Here is a 23894-nt window from a genome sequence, read left to right on the forward strand (position 1 = left end):
GCCTGTTTTGCATAGTCAATGCTGCTAGAAGCTGGGTTAAAATGCCGTGAAGATGAGAAGCAGCACTTCGGAATTAATTATGTTTTTTCACATTTAGTAAACAGAGACTGTCATGATGTTTAACGAGTACAAAGAGATGAGTCCTCTGGATTTCAAAATAAATGACAAGCAAATTGACAAAAAGTGGCTGAGGGGTTTGTTTATTTTTGCCAGCCTTGCTTCTCAGACTAGTTAATCCAAAGCCTTTCTCCCTGATTCATGTGAGATAATTTTAGTGTCTACTCATCTTAAAATCACTGGCTTCATTTGAGCCTTCTGAGCTTTAACCATACATGAGCAACATGTTCACAGAGCATGGCTGTGGGATCCGACGCAGGAACTAATCCATGTAAGTGATGCTGCTCTCTGCAGTCTACATTACACAGGGCGCTATCGTTCAGGACTCAAAGCCATGTTGCGTGTGAAACTCCTATCCACTCAGGTGAGCCACAAGCCAGCATGAATCTTGAGTCAGTAAGCTTGTTATATTTTATTTATCTCTGATCTATGAGTGGATTGAGTCCTATTTGTAAAACATCAGTTGAATTGATTTCAACTTGTCTTGCACAGTAGGCTTCCAACTTGGTATACGGCTTGTGTGTAAGCACAAGTAAATTGAAGTTATCACAACAGAAATTCATGTTTAGAATTATTTAAGGAGGATTTACTTCCATGGTAGTTCTCTCAGCAAATGGGCTTATGTTTCTCCTGATACAGAGGAACTGGAATTGAATAGTGGAAGGAGAATGGGGTGGCAGGTTAGAATTTTGACTTCTGTTTTCAAGTTAGCTGTTTAATAGTTGTGAACATAAGTGTTGTTTTAGATCTCTTTGGATTTCAGTCATCTCATCTGTAAAATGAGGAGGACAATTGCTTGTCAGTGTCAAAAAGTCACTGTGAGAATGGAATTAAAGCAAAAGTGCTTCGCTCATGGCCAGTCAGCACACAAATCTGAAGCATTTCCACCTGACCTGCACATTCTAGGAAGTACCATTTTCTCCAACTACCCTTAAGACTTGAAGATATGTAGAATTAAGAATGGACTGGTATTTCAAAATTGAGACCATTTTTGCTGTCATTCTTTTCCACAGTACTGAGAAGCCCATGTGATAAAATGAATTGATTTCCTTCTCATTGAACTCATTAATAAATGAAGATAAAAATGGAAAACTTTTCATTCTTCCTTTAAGAATGTAAGAGAAATCAACTTAACTGTGAATCTTTCTCCTTTAAATTCTCCAAACCTTAGTTTCAGTAGCAATCCTTGATATTTAACTTGATATTTTTCTTATCGCCTGTGAAAGTGAAAGTGTTAGTCATTCGGTCGTGTCCGACTCTTTGCGACCCCGTGGGCTGTAAAGCGCCTGGTTCCTCTGTCCACGAAATTCTCCAATCAAGAATACTGGGGTGGGTAGCCATTTCCTTCTCTGGGGGATATTCCCGACGCAGAGATTGAGCTAGATCTCTTGCATTGCAGGCAGATTCTTTATCATCTGAGCCACCAGGGAAGACCTTATACCCTATAGTAGACATTATAGTACAGTTCATCTAATTTTTAATCTCCTTCTTTTGAAATATTGCATTTCCTTTGAGGGTAGATGTTATCATAGGTCTTGGTTTGGCCAATGAAATGTGAGCTGAAGTGGTGTATTTTTCCTGTACTACTATCCCCATTCCCAACCCTAGAAAAGCATTGAATTGCCTGTAGGAGACTCTATGGAGCTTACACAGTTACCAGAACATAAAAACATTCTGAAATATTGACAGCACGTGGAGGTCAGCTGCCTTGAAAGGTTACCCAGAAACGTAGAGGATTTTCCATGAGTAAACTTTTGTTATTTGATAAGCCACTGAGAATTCAGTTGTTTGTTAGCCCAGCGTAACTGAGCCCATTGTGACTTTGTTGTGATACAACCCATATATCTTTATTGTTTGAGAATAAATTTCTCCAAGGCTAGACATTTTCACATGACTTTTAAGAGTGTTCCCCCCCCAGTATCAAAAACATTACACAGAATTTATCTAATAAATTATCCAATAAATAATCTAGAAAAATCCATATAAACAAAGGAGTGTTTTGATGATTATAGAAATAGTGCAGATAGTATACTTTTTTTTTGATAGTATACTTCTACCTTATGAAAGTAATAATCCAGGTAATCACATTTGAAGAAATTATTACAATGAAGGCTCTAATGATCTTAAAAAGATTTCTATAACTTGCTTTGGGGAAGAGGTTCAGCCAGGTTTTATACTAACATGTGCTTTTTTTCCCCATTGCCTTTCACTACCTCCCAAATCTATTCTGTAATATTGGATTTATTCAGTCTGCCAGCATTTACTGAGTGCCTTCCCTGTGTATTTGAATCTCAGCTTCCTCTTTTGTAAAATGGCAGAAGCACACCTAAGTTTCAGGATTGAATGCCCAGTGAGAAAACGGTGTATCTGAGACATCTGAGCTTCTGTCTGCTGAACAGTGGGAGACAGTGTTGGGCAACAGGCTAACCGTTGGGTTTTGGTTTCAGCCTGTGCTGCACAATATTTGCAGACAGTATTATATAGACAAAGCCCTTTACTTCTCTGAGCTTCGGGTTCTTCCTTTGTAAATGTGGGCAGAAACATGATCACCGCATTGGTTTCATTGATTTTTTTTAATATAATTTTATTTATTTCTTTATTTGGCTGTGCTGGGCCTTCGTTGCTGCGCTGGCTTTTCCCCATGTGCAGAGAGGAGGGTCACTCTCTAGTTGTGCGTGGGCTTCTCATTGCGGTGGCTTCTCTCGTGGAGCACAGGCTCTCGGGAGCACTGATTCGGTAGTTGCGGCGTGTGCTCGGTAGTAGTGGCTCTTCGCCTTTAGAGCACAGGCTCAATAGTTGTGTCACACGGGCCTAGTTGCTCCACGGAATGTGGAATCTACCCAGACCAAGAGATCGTACCTGTGTCTCTATATTGGCAGAAATATTCGTCCCCACTAAGCCTGCAGGGAATCCCTGTTTCATTGATACTTAAGGGAGATATGTCTCAAGTTCCCATTATAATGCACAGAAGTGATAATTATTATAATGCACACTCAGTACACAGTAATTATGATGTGGTAGTTCTAGGCTAAGGAAAGAGGGTTCAAAGATGGGTAAATGATCAGTGAATTCAAACAAGGTATAGTCCATTATCAAAGTCAGACGTATGTTTGTGGTATATATTAAGAGTGCACTGGAAGTGAACACAATGCATATTGGTAGGACTAAGGAGAAAGAAATATGAATTCCCATATTAGCATTTAGTATATATTTGATGAATGGTTTGCAACAATAGTAGATTCTGTTTGTTATTTCCCTTAGTTGGCATAGGACTGACAATGTTTGGGGGAAATGTCCAGCTCATACCAACATAGCTCACTCAGACACTGACTGAGTTTGTAAATGATTCTGTTGCCTTTTTAGGTATGAGATAAAAAATGATTAGATTTCATTAACTGAGTGGTACTTTGTGGAACTTTCACAAGGCAGAGGCTAAAGGAAATTCTAAGTCATCATCTTGTGTTGCATCAAAAATGAAATAGAACAAAGCCCCTGAACAACAATAAAATCTCTATCTATAAAACTAAGATCATGTGATCTGGTCCCATCACTTCATGGCAAATAGATGGGGAAACAGTGGAAACAGTGTCAGACTTTATTTTTTTGGGCTCCAAAATCACCGCAGATGGTGATTGCAGCCATGAAATTTAAAAATGCTTACTCCAAAAAATAAATAAATAAATAAATAAAATAAAAGATGCTTACTCCTTGGAAGGAAAGTTATGACCAATCTAGACAGCATATTAAAAAGCAGAGACATTACTTTGCCAACAAAGGTCCATCTAGTCAAGGCTATGGTCTTTCCAGTGGTCATGTATGGATGTGAGAGTTGGACTGTGAAGAACGCTGAGGGCTGAAGAATTGATGCTTTTGAGCTGTGGTGTTGGAGAAGGCTCTTGAGAGTCCCTTGGACTGCAAGGAGATCCAACCAGCCCATCCTAAAGGAGATCAGTCCTGGGTGTTCATTGGGAGGACTGATGCTGAAGCTGAAACTCCAATACTTTGGCCACCTCATGCAAAAGTTGACTCTTTGGAAAAGACCCTGATGCTGGGAGGGATTGTGGGCAAGAGGAGAAGGGGGCGACAGAGGATGAGATGGCTGGATGGCATCACCGACTCGATGGGCATGAGTTTGGGTAGACTCCGAGAGTTTTGATGGACAGGGAGGCCTGGCATTGGGGTGACAAAGAGTCGGACACCACTGAGCGATTAAACTGAACTGAACTGAACAAACCCAAAGTAACATTTATTTAGTAGAATTAAATGGAGGTCTTTCTATATTTTTTTAAAAAAAAGTGAATTAAAAAAATTATTTAAAAGGGTTTTAAGATCAAATGTCCTATTATTTAAAGAATAATTTGGACTTTTTTTCCCTTTTTGTGAAGCATGATATATCTAACTCTGGTTGAAAATATAATAAAAAAAAATATACAGAGCACTCTTTAAGTTGGTACCAGGGCAATGTTTCTTATATGATTTCAATATTTTCAATAATAGCTTATATAATTATGCCTTTGCTCTTTATCCATCATCTTATCTGTATTTCCCTTTCATAATAATTAGAAAGAAATGGCTAGAACATTTGACAAATCTTTGACAGTTCATGCATCTCCAACAATACTTTATTACTACCAGCATTATGTATTTTAATGAATACAGCCTGTATCAAGAAAAGAAAATGACCATATTGAGAGGGGAAAAAGAATAAACTGCAGACGTCTTCAAGAGTAACACTAAAAACTATTAAACACATTAAAATCCCATTTAACAAATATCAGAACCTAATGAACATTGGGACTGCTCGGTGAATACTAATGTGGAATATTGCTGGGAAAGATGTTTGAGTGCCGAAATTTCTCATAGCTCAAAATGGTTACATAGATTAAGAAGAGGAACATCTGTTGTTTCAAAGACAAATGAAAGTTGGTAATTCACTGAAAATATTTTTGTTTTGTTCCATTTTAAATTGTTTCTTAATGTAGTCATTTACTTTCTTTCTATTCTAAAATGTTGCTTTACTACAGTCCACGCTTAGTTGCTTTGACTGAAGTGTCCAACTCTGCGACCCCATTTACTGTCGTCCACCAGGCTTCTCTGTCCATGAGATTTCCCAGGCAAAAAACTGGCGTGGGTTGCCTTTTCCTTCTCCTTGGATACTACAGTCCATAGGATCGCAAAGAGTCGGACATGACTGAAGCAACTTCAGTTTGGTTCATTTCAGTCACTCAGTTGTGTCTGACTCTTTGCGATCCCATGGACTGCAGCACGCCAGGCTTACCTGTCCATCACCAACTCCCAGAGCTTACTCAACCTCATGTCCATTGAGTCAGTGATGCCATCCAACCATCTCATCCTCTGTTGTCCCCTTTTCTTCCCACATTCAATCTTTCCCAGCATCAGGGTCTTTTCAGATGAATCAGTTCTTCACATCAGATGGTCAAAGTATCAGAGTTTTAGCTTCAGCACCAGTCCTTCCACTGAATATTCAGGACTGATTTCCTCTCGGATGGACTGCTTGGATCACCTTGCTCTCCAAGGGACTCTCAAGAGTCTTTTCCAAAACCACAGCTCAAAAGCATCAATTCTTTGGCACTTACCTTTCTTTATAGTCCAACTCTCACATCCATACATGACCACTGGAAAAACCAACACTTTGACCAAACAGTTGGCACCACTTTATTGGTAAAGTGATGTCTCTGCTTCTTACTATGCTACCTAGGTTGGTCATAACTTTTCTTCCAAGGAGCAAGCGTCTTTTAATTTCATGGCTGCAGTCACCATCTGCAGTGATTTTGGAGCCCCCCAAAATAAGGTCTGTCACTGTTTTCATTGTTTCCCCATCTATTTCCCATGAAGTGATGGGACCAGATGCCATGATCTTAGTTTTCTGAATGCTGAGTTTTAAGTCAACATTTTCACTCTCCTCTTTCACTTTCATCAAGAGGCTCTTTAGTTCTTCTTCGCTTTCTGCCTTAAGTGTGGTATCATCTGCATATCTGAGGTTATTGATATTTCTCCTGGCAGTCTTGATTCCAGCTTGTGCTTCATCCAGCCCAGCATTTCAAATGATGTACTCTGCATATAAGTTAAATAAGCAGGGTGACAATATACAGCCTTGACGTACTTCTTTTCCTATTTGGAACCAGTCTGTTGTTCCATGTCCAGTTCTAACTGTTGCTTCCTGACCTGCATATAGATTTCTCAGGAGACAGGTCAGGTGGTCTGGTATTCCCATCTCTTGAAGAATTTTCCAGTTTGTTGTGATCCACACAGTCAAAGGCTTTGGCATAGTTAATAGAAGTAGATGTTTTTCTGGAACTCTCTCACTTTTCGATGATCCAATGGATCTTGGCAATTTTGATCTCTGGTTCCTCTACCTTTTCTAAATCCAGCTTGAACATCTGGAAGTTCACGATTCACGTACTGTTGAAGCCTGGCTTAGAGAATTTTGAGCATTACTTTGCTAGTGTGTGAGATTAGTGCAATTGTGCATTATTTGAGCATTCTTTGGCATTGCCTTTCTTTGGGATTGAAATGAAAACTGACCTTTTCTAGTCCTGTGGCCACTGCTGACTTTTCCAAATTTGCTGGCATATTGAGTGCAGCACTTTCACAGCATCTTCTTTTAGGATTCAAAATAGTTCAATTTAGCATGTGTGAATACTCTTTCTTAATTTTTTGTTTATTAATCTTATGTTGATTGTCCTGGGACTATATCTATATATAATTGACCAGGCTCCTGGTTAGTAAGCTGTGATAGTCTTTTATATGATAATCAACTAGTGTGCATGCGTGCTAAGTCTCTTCCATTGTGTCCTCTTTGAGACCCCATGGACTGTAGCCCACCAGGCTCCTCTGTCCATGGGATTCTCCAGGCAAGAGACTGGAGTGCTTTGGCAAGCCCTCCTCCAGGGGATCTTCTATTTGTCTTTGGCATTGGCAGGCAGGTTCTTTGCACCACCTGGAAAGCCCAATGAACTAGTATTGTTGTTCAGCCACTAAGTCGTGTCTGACTCTGTGACTCCATGAACTACAGCATGCCAGGTTTCCCTGTCCTTTCACTATCAACTAGTATAGTAATCATGAAATCATCTATTTCTGAAATTAAAGTGATCAGAAATGCAACTTTGTCATGTGACAGTCCATTAGTTGCAGGCAATTAGATGTCACAATAAATTCAGATGAGTTCTGGCCTTTGGCCTCAAGTCCCAATGCTAACAGCTTTCAATTTATCTTTTTTGTTATATCAAATAAGTAATTTTTCTTTCATTTGTCTGATTTTGTTCATCTAAATATGGATGTTAAACTTCATTGTACTGTTTTGGAGTATGTTACTCACTACTCATCATGTAATTTCATTCCATTCCTCTATCCATTTATTTATTCATTTATGGTGTGTTTTTAGTCTTGTATCCATCCATTTATCCATCTGTCTCTTTGTCTACCCACTATTTGTCTATCCTCCTACCCATCCATAGATTCATCCATCCAATAAAAATGTGTTGGGTGTGTATTGAGGTGATCAGGCTAGGTTTAGAGATAACACATCAGAATCTCTTTTCTTAAGAACTAGCTTATAAACTCATCTTAACATAAACAAGTAGTATCTTTATTTTAGTACCTCTTGCAAGCCTTATGTTGTATTAAGAATCACCACATTTAGAAATTCTACTCCTAGTTATATACCCCAAAGAATTAAAAATGGGTACTCAAAAAGACATATATACAAATGTTTATAGCAGTATATTTACAATAGTCAAAGAGTAAAAATAACCAAGCATCCATCAACAGATGAATGGGTAAAGAAAATGTGGTATATTCATACCACCATGATAGAATATTGGGCTTCCCTGGTGGTTCAGACAGTAAAGTGTCTGCCTGCAATGCGGGAGACACGAGTTCAACCCCTGGGTTGGGAAGATCCCCTGGAGAAGGAAATGGCAACCCACTCCAGTACTCTTGCCTGGAAAATTCCATGGACGGAGAAGCCTGGTAGGCTACAGTCCATGGGGTCACAAAGAGTCGGACACGACGGAGCGACTTTAGAATATTACTACCATAAAAATAAATGAAATATTGATATGTGCTACAACATAGATGAACCTTGAAAACACTATGCTAACAGAGAGAAGTCAGACACAAAAAGTCATATATTATATATGCCCATTTGTATGAAATATCCAGAATAGGTAAATCCATGGAGACAGAAGCAGATTCACGGTTGACGGGAACTGAGGAAATGGTGGAATAGAGTGTGACGGCTTGATAGACACAGGGTTTTATTGTGGAGGGGGAAGGTGGGGCTAGTGAAAATGTCTGGAACCAGACATGGTGGTTGTACAACCCTGTGAATGTATTAAAGGCCACCTTAAAGTGATTATGTTATGTGAAATTCATCTCAATTAAAAATAGTGCCAGTGACACTTTATATACAAGTTTATTTGGTGGGAGAAAAAGACTGAAAATTTGTTTAAATCTCTATGTAACCTGAATGCTGTAAAACAGTGATTTTTAATGCTTGCCAGTTTAGAACCTTCTGCCAAGCTGTCTTAACTGTGCCCCCAGAGAAGAAAGCATCCAAAAAATGGTGTCTAATGAGTCAATCTGTAGGTAAATATAATTCACTTGTCTTTAGAGAAAGCCAGCTAGCACCCAGCACCTATAGCATTTCCCATCCAAATGTTTGTTTTCTATGATTTCAAGATGATTTTCCTTTTCAGCTTCTCAATTATGTATGAACTTACACATGTTCCAAGGTATTATCAAGTCTTGCTGTTGTTAGCGGCTCAGTCATGTCCAACTCTTTACGATTCCATGGACTGTATCCCACCGGGCTCCTCTGTCCATGGAACTCTCCAGGCAAGAATACTGGAAGTGGGTTGTCATTTTCTTTTCCAGGGAATCTTCCTGTAGATTATTCATGTAGTCATTTTGATTTGATTTCAACAGTCAATGTATGTTAATAAAATACCTAGCATTTTATGACCACATACATGAGTTAGATACTACATCAAGAACTTTGCATTCATTCTTTCATTTAATCCTTTAATCAATTCATTATGTATGGACTCTTGTATTATCTCTGATACATAGATGACAATTGAGACCTAGAGATTTTAAGTCATTTCTCCTAGGCTATGGTACTGGTAAATGTCAGAGACAGCATGTGAATCTTGATCTCTCTGGCTCTTGAGTTTGTGTTCTTAACTATGAAGATTTTGTATTTTCTTTAAAAAAAGAAAAAGTGAAAAGCCAATAAGACATAAATGACATTTATTTAAATTGTGAATGTATATTGGTTGCATATTTTGGAAGAAATACATACACACAACGTACATATATACCAGTTTATGTAATGGCAGTTCAATTTGGCCAAATCAGCGTTTTTTCAAAATACCGAGTGATACCAAATCTCTCTGCTAAAATCACCAGATCTGTACAGAAGTACCAATAAAATGAAACTCATAAATACAGACAGCAGTGAATTTAATTTAGGCCTAAAACAATTTAGGAAAATAGATCTAACTAATATAACTGAACATTTGATAAAGTTTCACTTTTACCTATTAATATGCAGATTTATTTCTGAGAAAAGGCAACAAAAATAATTACCTTATTTCTTTTCCTTTGCTTCCATTTTTGCTTGAATTTAAAAGATTGGACTGAATATTGTGTCCCTCTGCTTTTCTAGTTTAATTATTAAAAATAAATCAGTCATATGAATATTTCCTGTTTTAAAATTTCCTTCAACTATGATTTTAAACTATCTCAAAAATATAGGGAAAACATATAGCCAAAAACCAAGAAATGAGCAAGAATGGTCTTATATCTTTTCAGCATTTGATTGTGGTACTGGTTGTGAGCACTTTTAACTGGGCTGACTTTGCCTGATATGATGAATGGCCAGAACTTCAAGTAATATTCATTTGCCTTCTTTCGCATCATAAACATGTGCTTATATTTGCATCATTGTTCCTGTACTATTCCTCAAGAGATGTAACACCTAGGAGCTTGTTTGCTTACTTACCATCTCTTTTTCCTTCTGCTCAGGCTGAGCTCTGTTGACCTTGAATCTGCAGTTCCCTATCCTACTGACGGAAGCTTTGCAACAGCTGTGGAAGTTTGTCAATGTCCACCCGGGTACACTGGCTCCTCCTGTGAAGTAAGTTTGCAAGAATATAGCTTCAGTGCATTCTAAGTTCTTTCAGCATTAACTATTAAACTATTCTAAAATGAATTTCATTTTTTCATCAAGGATTGCACAAGTGATAATGTCTTATTACTTAAAGAACTTCAATGTCTGCCAAAAGTCATGACTTTCAAATAGAGTGTTACTCATATGATGTCATCTTGAAATCATATTTTCCCTTATGACATAACAGCTAACAATCTGATGCTTTTGAAAGTTTTTGTTTTCTCGTTAATCTGTTGATAAAATGGGATGAATGATGGTGGAATACTATTTCAATATATTTCTCCTTCATTTCCACCTGAGTACTTGAGAGGAATTAAACACTATTTCTTTTCTTTTTCACTTTCTCCATTTTTTAATCCTATGTACCACATTCTTTCTCTACTTTATTCCTAAGAATACAACCAAGTCACAGTCATCTGAAGGACTCAATCTTTAAAATGTCAAGAACATAACATACGGAAGAAATACCTTGATTCGGAAAATTTTCTACAGGTCTTTGATTTGTTTAGCACCTAAAGTTTGAGATATTTATTGTTGTCTCAGTATTCTAGATTCATGGTCCTTACTTAATACTGCAATGTGTCCTTCTAAGGTAATAACTTTTATTTACTTTTATGTATGTTTTAGGTAGTTTGAAAATTGATTTTACTTGAAATCTGCTCAAAAAATATAAGCACCATTTCCCTGATAGAGGGCATGGCTTGCATATAAATAGGAGCTTAAATTCTTTAAAAATGGTGCCTTTAAGGAGTCATCTGAGTGTACCAAGATGTTCCACTTCAGCACACTACCCCATTAAGCCATTTACAGAAATACCCTAGGCCTTGCTTTTCAGTTCTCTTGTATTTTAAAATAATGCTTGTTTCCAGAGGATACACAGGGCTTAGAGTCATACTCATGTCAGACGTGTTTTCTTTAACTGAGCTTGGATTCACCTATCTAAAAATAAAACTAAATGTAATTCGCCATCACTTTTTAAAAATTCATATAGAGAATACAAAAATAATAATGGAAATGAATTAGCTCTGTCAATCCAAATTTGATTTCACATATAAAATATATGCTGTATTTGAGGAAACATATTCTTTGATTAAGAACCTAGCAGTTTTTATTTCAAACCAGAAAGCTCTCTTTGACCCTCTAAGTTCTTATTTCAACTGAAGTAAACTACTCTTATTATATTCTGGCTTTCACATTTAGTTCCACATTGGTGATTCTCAGTACTCTTCATCATCTTCTGTACAAATTTCAAATGCCCACTGAATCTCAAATTGTCTATATTAGAATTGTTTCATTGGCTATGCATTTTGTTTCTTCTTTTCTTTCACCAAAATATTTATTGAGAATCTTTGGTAAATTCTGCCCTAGATGCTGAGGGGATTATCAAGATTACATCACAATCCTTACTCTTAAGGAGCTAACAGTCTGTTTAGGAAGACAGAACACATACCTATGATAAATTGGATCACAGCCCTATAGAATTAAGGCACCAATAAGTGGTACAGAACATGAGAGCAATAATCTTTCAAAGATGTGATCAGTTCCAGTAGCAAGAGAGGTCACAGAAAATGTCCTGGGGTGGAAAATTCTCAACTTGGAAACTAAATAATGGTAACAATTAGGTAGGAAGAGAGAAGCAAGTGGGTGTGGAAAAGTCAGAACAAAGAAACAGAAGGATAAGAAAAGCTTCCTGTGCTTCTCACACAATAATGGATAAATAAAGTTACCTTGGAATCCATAAAAGAAATTAATCAAATCAGAAGACAAGGAACTCAAACTCTGGAGTTTCTCTCAGGCCTCTTCATTTCTTCTACTCTCTAATAATCCTTTCTTTTCTTTATTGAAGCTTCCGGTCGCTTAGCTTACTCTTATCTATCCATATCTTTTCCTGATTTCATTTGCTTTTTTACTGAGTTTGAAAGCACAGACATTCTAGCTTTGTTACCACTGATATTCCCAGATCCTTTAAGAGCTGAGTAAATTCCAAACACCATTGTTACTGTTGTTCAGTCCTAAGTTATATCTGACTCTTTGCGACCCCATGGACTGCAGCACACCAGGCTTCCCCTCACTGTCTCCTGGAGTTTGCTCAGATTCATGTCTGTTGAGTCCGTGATGCCATCCAACCATCTCAGCCTCTGTCACCCCCTTCTTCTCTTGCCCTCAATTTTTCCCAGCATCAGGGTCTTTTCCGGTGAGTTGGCTCTTCGCATCAGGTGGCCTAAGTATTAACATCTTAATTCTAGCTTGCCTAAAACAGATTATATGATTCCATGATAAATCATTCTTTTCTGTTTTCTTTGGGGCCATAAATGTTGATTCAGAATTTTTTAATCATTTCTACCTTTTTTTTTTTTTTTTCATTTCTACCTTTTATAAATCCCTACACATTTTATTTTTCAAATATTTTCATACTTTCCTAGAATTGTCATAGTTCATTTCACTTAACAAGTGAGACAGATGAGGAAGTGAAAGCAAAGTTAGGTACTAAAAAAGGTTTTTAATTAAAATCTCAGCTTCCTCTTCTACATGATGGAAATATTAACTACTTCATAGAAGCTTCCATACTTTCATTTTAGCTAACAGGTATTGATGACCATGTATTTTGAGATGATTAAAACTCTTGATATGGATGGTAATATGATGAACAACACACATACAGTCTGTGACCTCAAGGACATTGTATTTGATGGTAGACTAGACAATATGCCAGAAAGAAAATTTAAGTAAATGTGATAAATTCCATGAAGGCAACAAGCAGGGGGCCTTGATAGAGGTTCTGAGAACAGATGTAGGAAGATTAGATGGAAGGGACTACATTATGAGAGGTTGTTGGGAAGACTGTCTAAGGTGGTAAGCATTTCAACTGAGCTCTAGGGTCTTCTTAGGTAAAGGGAACCAATGAGGAGGTGAAACACAGTTTGGAATCTGCAAGGACCTGAAAGAAGGCATGTATGGCTGGAACTTAATAAGCAAGGGGAGCATAGCACAAGACATGCCTGGAGGAGCCAAACCATTCAGAGCATGCATGCATGATTAAAAATTTGTAGTAGTATTCTAAATGCAATGGAAGGAAAACTTTGCCACTCCTGCTGCCCAGTTATGTCTGACTCTCTGAAACCCCATGAACTAGGCCAACAGGCTCCTCTATCCATGAAGTTTTCCAGGCAAGAAGACTGGAGTGGCTTACCATTTGATATGATACCATGATCTGAGTGAAATTTTTTGAAAAAAGTCATTATAACTACAGTGTGTAGAACATACTGTATATGGCAGGGATGGCAGGAAGTAAAATGGTTAATATGCTATTTTGTTAGAATGTAATGATGATAAAGGTTTGTTAGGATAATGGCAGAGGATGTGAAAAGACATGTTGTTTATTTTAAACAGATTTTGATAGTAGAACCAATCAGTCTTACTGATAGACATGCCACGGGAACATTGAAAGTAATAATGATTTTGAGAATGAGTCAGATGTCGAGTCTGAGCAGTTGAATGTGGTGCCGTTTACTTAGCTGAGGAAAATTGAGGGAAGGTACACCTATGGTGGGGATGATAAAATCAACAATCCATTTTAGAAATATTAGGTTTGAAAGAGCTATGAAGTATATTGTCAACGTCCAGTTAGAATATGTAGGTCTTGACCTCAGAATATCTGTGTGGTCTAGAGATATGTATTTGGAAGAAATCATCAACTAGACGGCTGAATAAAATTATCTGGGAGCAAGTGTGGAGGAAAAAAGAGGAAATGACTAAGCCCCCAAGAGCTCCTGACCATGAGAAGTGATTTGAACCAGAGGAGATAGCAAAGAGATGGGCAGGAACCCGGGACATCATGAAAACTGTGAGAAGAGGGCTTTTGAGGGAGATAGGAATCAACTAAACCATAGCTTGATGAGAGATCAAATAAAATGTTAATCGTAGAATTGTTCATTTGATTTGGTTCCCTGGAATTCGGTGGCATGGACAAGAGCAGTTTTAATCCAGTGACTATGGCACAAGACAGATAAGGATGGAGTGAACCATTGAAGGGAAATGAGAAAGAAAAGATATTTTAGAGCCGTCTTACCTAAAAGCAAAAATAGATAGGCACTTGAAAGTTATGGGATATTAAGAGAGTATTTTTGTCTTTTTTTCTGTTGGCTAATTTTTTACAGAAATACAAGTCATATTTTCGAGCTGATAGTAATGATCTAACAGAAAGGAAAGCTATTATTGATGCACCACTCTGTATGTATACCCACATACAGAGTGGGTATATTGGGAAAAGAATTACAAGTGGAGTGATAATCCTTTGAGAGTATGAGGAATTCTGCATGCCTCATCCCCATTTTTCCAGAGGGAAATATGACTAATGGAACTATGGGCTTATGCTTGTGTACTTGGTAGTAGAAAGATAGTTTCCACTGCCTTCAATATTCTCTGTGACTAATGAGATGAAATCACTGGCTAAGAGAGAGGTATAAAGAGTTAGGAAATTTAAAGAGGATGCAGGATAAGTAATATATTTGCAGATATATATGTGTGTGTATATATATATATATACCTTATATATTATATATATACCTGTATATAATATATATATATCTCATTAATGACAATCCTATGCATATTTTTCCTCAAAACGGTAAACCAGTTCTCTCCCTATTATCAACACCCTTAATTTCTACTCCCTTCTGAATATATAGTTTCACCAGTTTTTAGAAATATATATTACATTATAAAATCTATTCTATAATGAGTCTAGGGTGACAACATTTTTAATGAGGAAAAATTATTAGAAAGGGTTAGAAAATTGGCACCTTCTTTTCTATACTGCCCAAATTAAGAAGAAAGTTGCTTTTGTTTTCCTTTAGGATATGAAGTATCAGATCATCCTTTTTTTATGTCTTTGCTATCGATGTTCAAATTTAAGAATCCTCATATCCTGAGGCAGAAGGAACATTTCCAACAATACACAGCACAATTCTATATTCTTTATTACCTCAGTGGTTTCTCTCTTGTTTCTACTCTCAGCTAGGAAAAAAAAAGGCCTTTTCATGATATACTGTATTGTAGTTAACCATCCAGAAATATAGTAAATAACCCACAAGATGCAGTTTTAACTTGAGGGAGATCATAAGCTCCTACAGGGCAGCAGTGTTTGCCCCCTTTATTTTGTACCCCATCCAGTTGATAGTGACCCCCGCAGAAGGGATACTTAAACATGACAGTGAACTGAAACCCAGCACTGACACACAGATGCTCTGTGACCCAAATACCCCTTTTCTAATCAGAAGTCTATTTTTGTATGAGAAAGTGTTTTACACTTTAAAAAGGAATGATGGATATAACTAGAGTTCTAGGAGAATAAAATCATAAAATAAAATATCTAAGGAATGTATGGTAAATAAATCATAAACTATTTTGTGTAAATTTGAGAAAGTATAATAGGATGGAAGAAGTTGAGAATGAGAACTATAAATTATATATGTGTAGAAGTCAGCCATGTAGGTGATCAAATGTAAGAGTGAGTGCTACCTTTTTTCCAGATGATTGCAAAGATTTTCTGAAAGTGACAGAGTTAAGGGCAGTTTGCATGTGAGAAAGGGAAGACATTCCAGAGAATCTACAATCCTTGGACAGGACATTAAATGCTCTAGGAGGCTAAGGTTCTGAAGAGTCCATTTATGTTGGCTGCTGCTTTTCAATACTTTTTCTTCCGTTTTCTTGTCTGTGCTTTTTACTTTGAGACTGTCATGGTTCAACTCTTTATATCTCTGCTTTATTTTGCTATTTCAGAAGAGTCATCAAGTTAATGCTTCCTCTAATCCCATACCTGCCAATAACACTAAGGTCAGTACGAAGCCCCAGGTCAGGAGGAATAGCTCTGTAGCCATGCCTCCATAATGGCAACGCTTTGACATGCACATTTGCTGGGTTTGCTACCTAAATATGTTTCTTTATCTGCTAAAGACAAAAGTAAGCTTTAAAAATAAAAATCCCTGAGACTAACTTGAGACCATGTTTTCCTTTCAGTCTTGTTGGCCTAGGCACAGACGAGTTAATGGCACTATTTTTGGTGGCGTCTGTGAGCCCTGTCAATGCTTTGGCCACGCGGAATCCTGTGATGATACCACGGGAGAGTGCCTGGTGAGTGCTTACTCCTCGGGGGATGCTGATGGGCAGGGCTGACGTCAGCTCATAAGCCCTGCAACTTGGCTACTACCTTTGGGACCATAAGCACTTGAGTCAAGAAGGGATTTGATGGCCATCTTTGTTTTGAACTGAGTTGGAAGCTGAGAAGGTTCTTTCCTATGTGGTCTCCCTGACTAAGAAGCATTAGGAAGTGTTTACTCACGTTATTCTAAGGATTGAGTTAAGATCAGATATATCATAATAAAACATAACTAATGACAAGGATACATATCTGCCACAAATATATATGGTTTCAGTCCCTTACATAATTCTACCCCAAAATTGACTGCGTTTCTGTAACAGGAAATGATTTGTAACCCCATAATATGAAAAGTATAAAATATAACCTCTGTAATAGGCATAATTACACTTTTTTTTTTCACTTTGAAAATGAGGGCATACTACATTCTTTTTTATTGGAAAATTTCAGCATTTAACTAAATTCAAAACATTGTGTGTAGATTAAAAATAATAAATGTGTGCAATACATATTCACCGGAGCTGCTTACTCCTTCTACTATTAAGTCAATACTGTAACCAGAAAAAAAGCCCTGTACAGGGTGAAGCGCTTTCCATCCTGCTAAGAAGCTTTTGGATTGGAGATTACGCTGAATAGACCATTCTGATTAACTCAAGGGCATGTTAGTTTTATATTGTCTGACATGACATGAAGCTTGAAACAACACTTCTCATTTCATTAATCTTGCAGAAACACAATTTGAAATGGTGCCAATTTAGGAGGATATCATATTCTCATTTCCCTGCAGAATTTAAGGCAGTCTCTGTTATCAGGATTTCTTAATGTTCTCTCTTTCTCTTGCTCATTCTTCCCCCTCCCCTACCCTTTTTCTTCCATTTAAAAGCTTCTGGGAAAAATCCAAAATGAAAATTCAGGGCTTTTGTTTCAATTTGATTTGACATTTAGTTTTATTGATGCTCTTTCTGTTTTCTCTATAGAAGACTTTGTTTAATTGCATTTCAGGGTAAAGCATGATAGCCTTAATTTGTGGATCAGTAGATTTTTCAAATGGCATTGTTATGAACAGAAAGACTAAGTGATTTCCATTTTAATTATACAATAAGTCTTTTAAAATGTACTTTGGGAAAAATATTGAGTTACCTTTAAACCTTTCACTAAAATACAAGAGGAAATAGTCAGCCCAAAACATATATAGATTTGTTTTACTTAAACCTAAAAAGACAAAAATTAATATTTCATGATAGCAGACTCATAATGCTTCTAATAGCAAATATTTCAGGCTGCATTCATTAAGATTAAGTCTAAAATCATGCTGTTAGTCCATTTGCTTATAGGATATTTCTAAGAATGAAAGCCCATTGTTTTAGAGTAAGATAGTTTCATCCAGCATAATTTTGGGGGGGAAGAAGTGAGGGGAATCAATGATTATCTGAGGTCTTCTACTAATGAACTTTAGTTTATTGACTTTGTTTCATGGACAAGGAGATAGGAGGCTACTTCAAATAAGCAAGGAATCTTAGGGAAGCAACAGAGACCTTAATGATTGACCTTAATGACCTTAATCTGGCATGTTTTCTGAATTTTCCATTGTAGCTGATAAATAGATAATCATGTAAGATATAGTCTGGAGACTTCCAAATGCTCTTTATCAGTCGTGCCCAACTCTTAGCGACCCCGTGGACTTCAGGTTCCTCCATCCATGGGATTTTCTAGGCAAGAGTACTGGAGTGGGTTGCCATTGCCTTCTCCGATCTGAAATGATACTGATAACTAAAGCTGCTGTCCCAATTTGAGCATATTAATTCTAACATGATCCACAAAGATAAAAATATTTAAGTGTTGCACATCCCCAAGAAAAAGTGGAAATTGTTCAAGGAGGAGCCACTCAGCAGTGGACCTAAAGAGGCTGCTGCCAGCAAGAGCAGTGGCTCAAAGAAAAAGAAAAAGCTCCAAAAGCTATCCCAGGAAAGTTAGAATGGACATCTTCCTAGTGGGACATAACTTACAGAGGTATTCCCCATCCCATCCCCTAGAGCCCAATACAAATAAAAACAAATTGAAAAAAAAAAAGCAATCTTACAGTTCAGTTGCTCTGCATTTTAACTTCTTTTTAAAAAAATTATTTATGCTTTCCATCCTAGCATTAAACAGAAAAATTTTGAAACTTTTCTAGATAAGCTACATTTTAGTTAGTTTGGCTTTGAAATCTAATTAGAAATAAATTGAAATATTTTTTGATATCAGACCAAAATCTATATCTCTTTTATAGTGTGGACCTTTATTGAAAGGTTAGTTTGACTCGCAGTACTTTTGAAGTGACCTAAGAAACAGTCAAGTCACATGGGAAGATTGCATACTTGCTCCTTGTCACTGTTCTTGTGATAAGTGATGTGAACAGACATTTGGAGAGCACTTTGGAACAGGATACTTATAAGAATCATCAGCCCATCAGAGTGAAACTTTCATCTTTTTTTCAGTTTGAGTTTCCATTGTATTGTTGTCTGTTACTGTTTTATGGTTTCAATTACAAAAACAGTGGAGTTTTAAGATTAATTTTATTGTTTCCATTCACTGACATATGACATTAGGAAATGCAAAAATTATGTTATTTTTCTTCCAAATTAGTAAAGCAAAGCAGGGTCTCTGGGTTGTACAAGATCTTCAGCTGAGTTTTAGAAAAACCATTTTCAACATGGTTAAAACATAATCAGTTTTATGATCTTCTTTTTTAAAGCCCCTAAATCTTTGAAGATATAATTTTGATTGTGGCAGTATAACAATATACAAAGAATACTGCAATAAACAGTATTTTTTTTTAGTAAGAGCCAACTTTAGTTAAACTTGAAAACTGAAAGGAACTAATATGAAGATGAAATCAAAGAGAAAAGCCTTTCATCAGATTGATCCATGTCTGGCAACTTCCAACCAGATGTGCTGTTATTTAGACAAGTGTTGATAATAAAGTTAACATCTTTGCTACTTTGATAGAAGGTTGATAAAACAAATTTGAGAATTTTAAGTACCTTAAGGAAAAACCTATTTTCAAGTATTAACAGATACTAAAGAATCACCTATTCACTTGTAGTTTAAACTGTCATAGGATTTCAGAACTTGAAAGCTTCATACATTATGGGCTTCAGCTCTCACATTTTACAGAATGTAAGCAATTGATTCAGAGTTAAATTATTGGATTTTCATTTCATATCTTCTATTCAGTAAAGAATCTGTCCCTCTCCCCAAGGAATTTGACCAACTGTTTTCTGAAATGTTATTTATGTGGTTTTAAATTAAATATATTTATTAAATGTAATTAAAATAGAACTTAAAATATACTGGAATAAATAATAACTCAGAACTTTCATTAAGTCAAACTGGCTCTCCCATTGGTCATCAAGGTTAATAAATTTTTACTTTATGTTTAAAATGAATTCATATTTTGGCTGTTAGCTATTTCCTCTACGTATTTGGTTATTGATGATAAAACTAAAGGTTTTACACTCCAAACTCTGATGAACTCTTTTGAAATGAGAAAAAATGGAATTTTTTATGCTTGTAAAATTAAAAATATATTTCAGTCACAATAAATCTATGCTGTGTGATATTTAATAGGCATTATATACATTTTATTGTATTATGGGAGTTTGAAGAAGTTATGTCTACACAATGCCAAAACATCATATAAATTGATCAGATTGTGCTATTGCAAACTTTATAGACAATTTCATTCATTAACTGATTGTTCACCTTTACCAGTCTTGATGAATTTTGTGAACACTAAGTTGATAAATCTACTTTAGTTAATATGAAGAAATCAAGATATGTTACTTTATTTTGATTTTTTTATTTTTAAAAAGTTCATGGTTCCAGAAAATACTAATTGATGGAAAATACTGTTTTATTTTAAAAACCAGTGTCTGAGGGAAATTGTTATATGCCTTGTGGTTTTATTGTTTATTAGTATACATTTAAAAGTTTCTGTCTTCCCATCTTTTAATCATGAGTCAAGCAAGGCCCTCACAACTGTAATACATCAGTGCATTGTCCACATCGTCAGAGCATACTGAGGTCCAAATTAATCTCAGATGTAGGAGGGCTATAGTCGCAGAGGATTTGTGTGATTAGCCACAGTTCTCATTAAATCAGCAGTTTTAAGTTGAACAATTAATTTTTACCTAAATCAGGTACAATTTCCATTAAACATATGTCATTTAGACTCTGTGTAGAGTTACTACACATACTCATACATATTTCTTTAAGAAAAAAAGAAAAACCAAAAGATACATAATGAAAAAACTTTATAGTGAATTTCAGTCATCTTTTTGTTAAGTATGCATATGCTGAAAGTAGCATGTAGTTTATAAGCTAGATATTAAATTAACTTTCAATGCTATTTCGCAGCTGTAAAATTGACCATTTTATGTGGGAAATTACTCTTCCTGGCGGGGAACAGACTAATGATGCTGTAGACCTATTTTTGGTAATACGTTGATGCTAGAGACTGGAATAATAAACTCTGATGTACACTTCTTCTTCAGAATTGTAAGGATCACACTGCTGGCCCATATTGCAATAAATGTCTCCCTGGTTTCTATGGTGACCCTACGAAAGGAACCTCTGACGACTGTCAGCCCTGTGCCTGTCCACTCAATAGCCCGTCCAATAAGTGAGTAACAAACTTACCTCTTTCCAGAGTTGGGAATCTGGTTCTGCAAATGTATTTTTGATACAGAATTTACCCTTTCTCTTGTCATACATAAATAAATAATAAAGATGTGCATAAATTTCTCAGGAAGATAATATGAATTTTTCTAAGTATAAAATATTTAAAGTCATGGCCTTTTATTCCATGAAATTTTTAATGTTTTTAGCTCTAGTTTTGGGGATTTAGTATCTAAGAGACAGAACTCAAATAGAATTTCTAAACCAACTCCGAAGAACAGACATATATTATACAAACTTAGACACGTACCCACACAGACACACACACACACACACACACACACACACACACACCCCTTCATACTGTATTAAAAAATACTACTAATAAAATGCTGCTTATTTGGGTCCCCATCACACCCTATTTGTAAATCTTAGGCAAGCCATAAATCCCTCAAAAAGGTAGAATAAGAAATAAATCTAGTTGACCTTTAAGCAACAGTTTTATCCCTTAGTTACTGCATGGTTTATCATATTGTCATATAATATCATATTGTATATATATGTTTATCTTATTGAAATAGTTTAATGGTATTATAAATTATAAAATATTGAAATATGGGTGACCACATAATTAAAAGTTTAATGCAAACTTCATATGATTTTTCTATTCATCCAGATATATTTGTTTTTTAAAAAATGTTCTGCTTGTTCATCTGAAACAATAACTTTGTGTAGCAGAGTTTTTAAAGTATATATTTTGTCTGATCTTCCCTTCACCTTTTAGGGAAACACATTATTTCAGATGCTGTAACTCACTTTCCCCTCAGGGGCACCCATCCCATAAGCAAATATGTAAGCAAGACCCTGAAACCAAAAATCTCTTTTTATTTTAATTAAGCATATTAATTATAATAATAATAGGTACTTTTTATTAATAAAAATTGTAAGTAACTGTAGTTTTAAATCAAATTTTTAAAAATTTTCTTAAAGGTTAGCTAGTGCTTAATAAAATTCATATTTTTGTGTGTAATTTTCATCTATTTCTGAATGCTGTAGTAATCCTTGAAGAGCAAAAGTTTTTCATGATGATTACATGTTACATGTTAAAAAGTTACAGCTTTTTAATGTGAAAGTGTTACCAAGTTGGTCATATTTTGCAGTCTTCTCCAAGATATTCCTAATAAAAATGATCTTTTATTGCTAGAGTCCATGAATACTACAATTAAAGATTTTGAGATTAATTCTGTCATTGAATTTAAAAGTTATCTTAGGAACTATGCTTCCTGCACTTCAGCCCACGTGAAATCCTTTTCCTCTTCCCTGACAACATCCCTCCATCAGAATTTCCATCTTAGTCATTGGAAAAGAAAAGAAGAACTAAGATTTAATGAAAGCAGACTACTACATTCTAGGCATTATACTTGGCATTATTTTACACCCACTTATTAAACTGTTTCTGAAGGTTAAATAATGCCAAATATAATACCTGACCCTATACCTAGAATGTAGTAGTCTGCTTTCATTAAATATTAAGAAAGGAGTTTTCAAGTGGGAAAAGAGCATTATAGTGCCAGTTTCTGGAACTGGAATTCCTTGATTTAAATGCTGAATTTCATTCTTCCTAGCCATATGACTCTGGGAAAGTTACTTACAGTCTCTGTGCCTCAATTCTCTTGTCATAATTAGGACCCTCTCAGAGGGTTGTGAGAATTACATAAATTGCAATGCACCAAGCACCTAAAACCATGATTGAACATGGTAAGCCTAATACTGAGACTGATCATTTATTAAGTAATTTACTGTCATAAAATATTAAAGTATCAGAGTTGAAAGTTTAAGTTTAAAGTCATGTGCTTTCCATTCCCCTACAGTCTTACATTAAGAGCTTCTTTAAAAAAACACTGCATTATAAGCAATAACATTAAGAGACTTAAATGGGAAATGGGGTAATGTATATTAGTGATCAGAATATTTTCAGAATTTAGGGTGTGTGCCTAGATGGTTACCAAACTGAAGATCTTTTGGCAACCAGGGATGTCAGAGAAGAGGAAGAAAGCTAAAAGGAAATCTGGAAAATAATGAGTACGTTAGACATCCATGACACAAATCTTGCTCTCTGGTGTACTTGTGAAGGGTTAGATCAAGCAATGGAGAACGTACTCACTCACTTCAGTGGAATTTCCCAGAACCATCCAATTTACACAAAACTTTGAGGAAAACAAAGGGATGGCATCTGGTTACTCATCTGCATTGCATTCCTTCTCAACCAAAATATCACTGGCGTTAGCATTTGCTGTCAGTTCAGCAGAGCTGGCCATTCATAGTACCACATGAATCCTAGCCTAAAACATTTGCAGAATTATATAATCAAGTGAATATAAAGACCATATGAATTTATCCTCAAATTGGACTGGCATTATTATAAATATGGATGAGCCATGAGGGAGAGAACTTTGCTTGGGGAATTACAGGCATTCATGACCCATCCTTCTCTGTTCACTGTGCTTCTACTTTAAAATGGATTCTAATTGTGCTCCTGAAAGAAGAAAGTCAGCAAGCATTAAAACACCATCCATCATCTGTCAGTGATAAAAAGAATTGAGGTTCCAGTATCCAGTGATAAAATGTTCCTAAGTATGGTATTCCAGTTTGGTATATTGTGCAGATCTTGATTCTTTAAGGGAAAGCTCAGTAATAACAGTAACAAAATATTTAAAGATCCTTTCATTTAAGATGCTTTCATTTACATTAAATAATTGTTAAATT

General features: G+C 36.0%; 1 protein-coding gene across 1 annotated transcript in view; it reads left to right on the forward strand.

Moving 5' to 3' along the window:
- LAMA2 (laminin subunit alpha 2) overlaps positions 1-23894 on the forward strand; it is a 659970-nt gene that overhangs the window by 362800 nt on the left and 273276 nt on the right. The window contains exons 15-17 of the mRNA XM_061130198.1: positions 10168-10279; positions 16331-16444; positions 21005-21132. Of these exons, the coding sequence (XP_060986181.1) occupies positions 10168-10279; positions 16331-16444; positions 21005-21132 (354 nt within the window). The remainder of the gene's footprint in view (positions 1-10167; positions 10280-16330; positions 16445-21004; positions 21133-23894) is intronic.

The sequence above is a fragment of the Dama dama genome, chromosome 26 (assembly GCF_033118175.1).
Source record: "Dama dama isolate Ldn47 chromosome 26, ASM3311817v1, whole genome shotgun sequence".
NCBI classification, from domain to species: domain Eukaryota; kingdom Metazoa; phylum Chordata; class Mammalia; order Artiodactyla; family Cervidae; genus Dama; species Dama dama.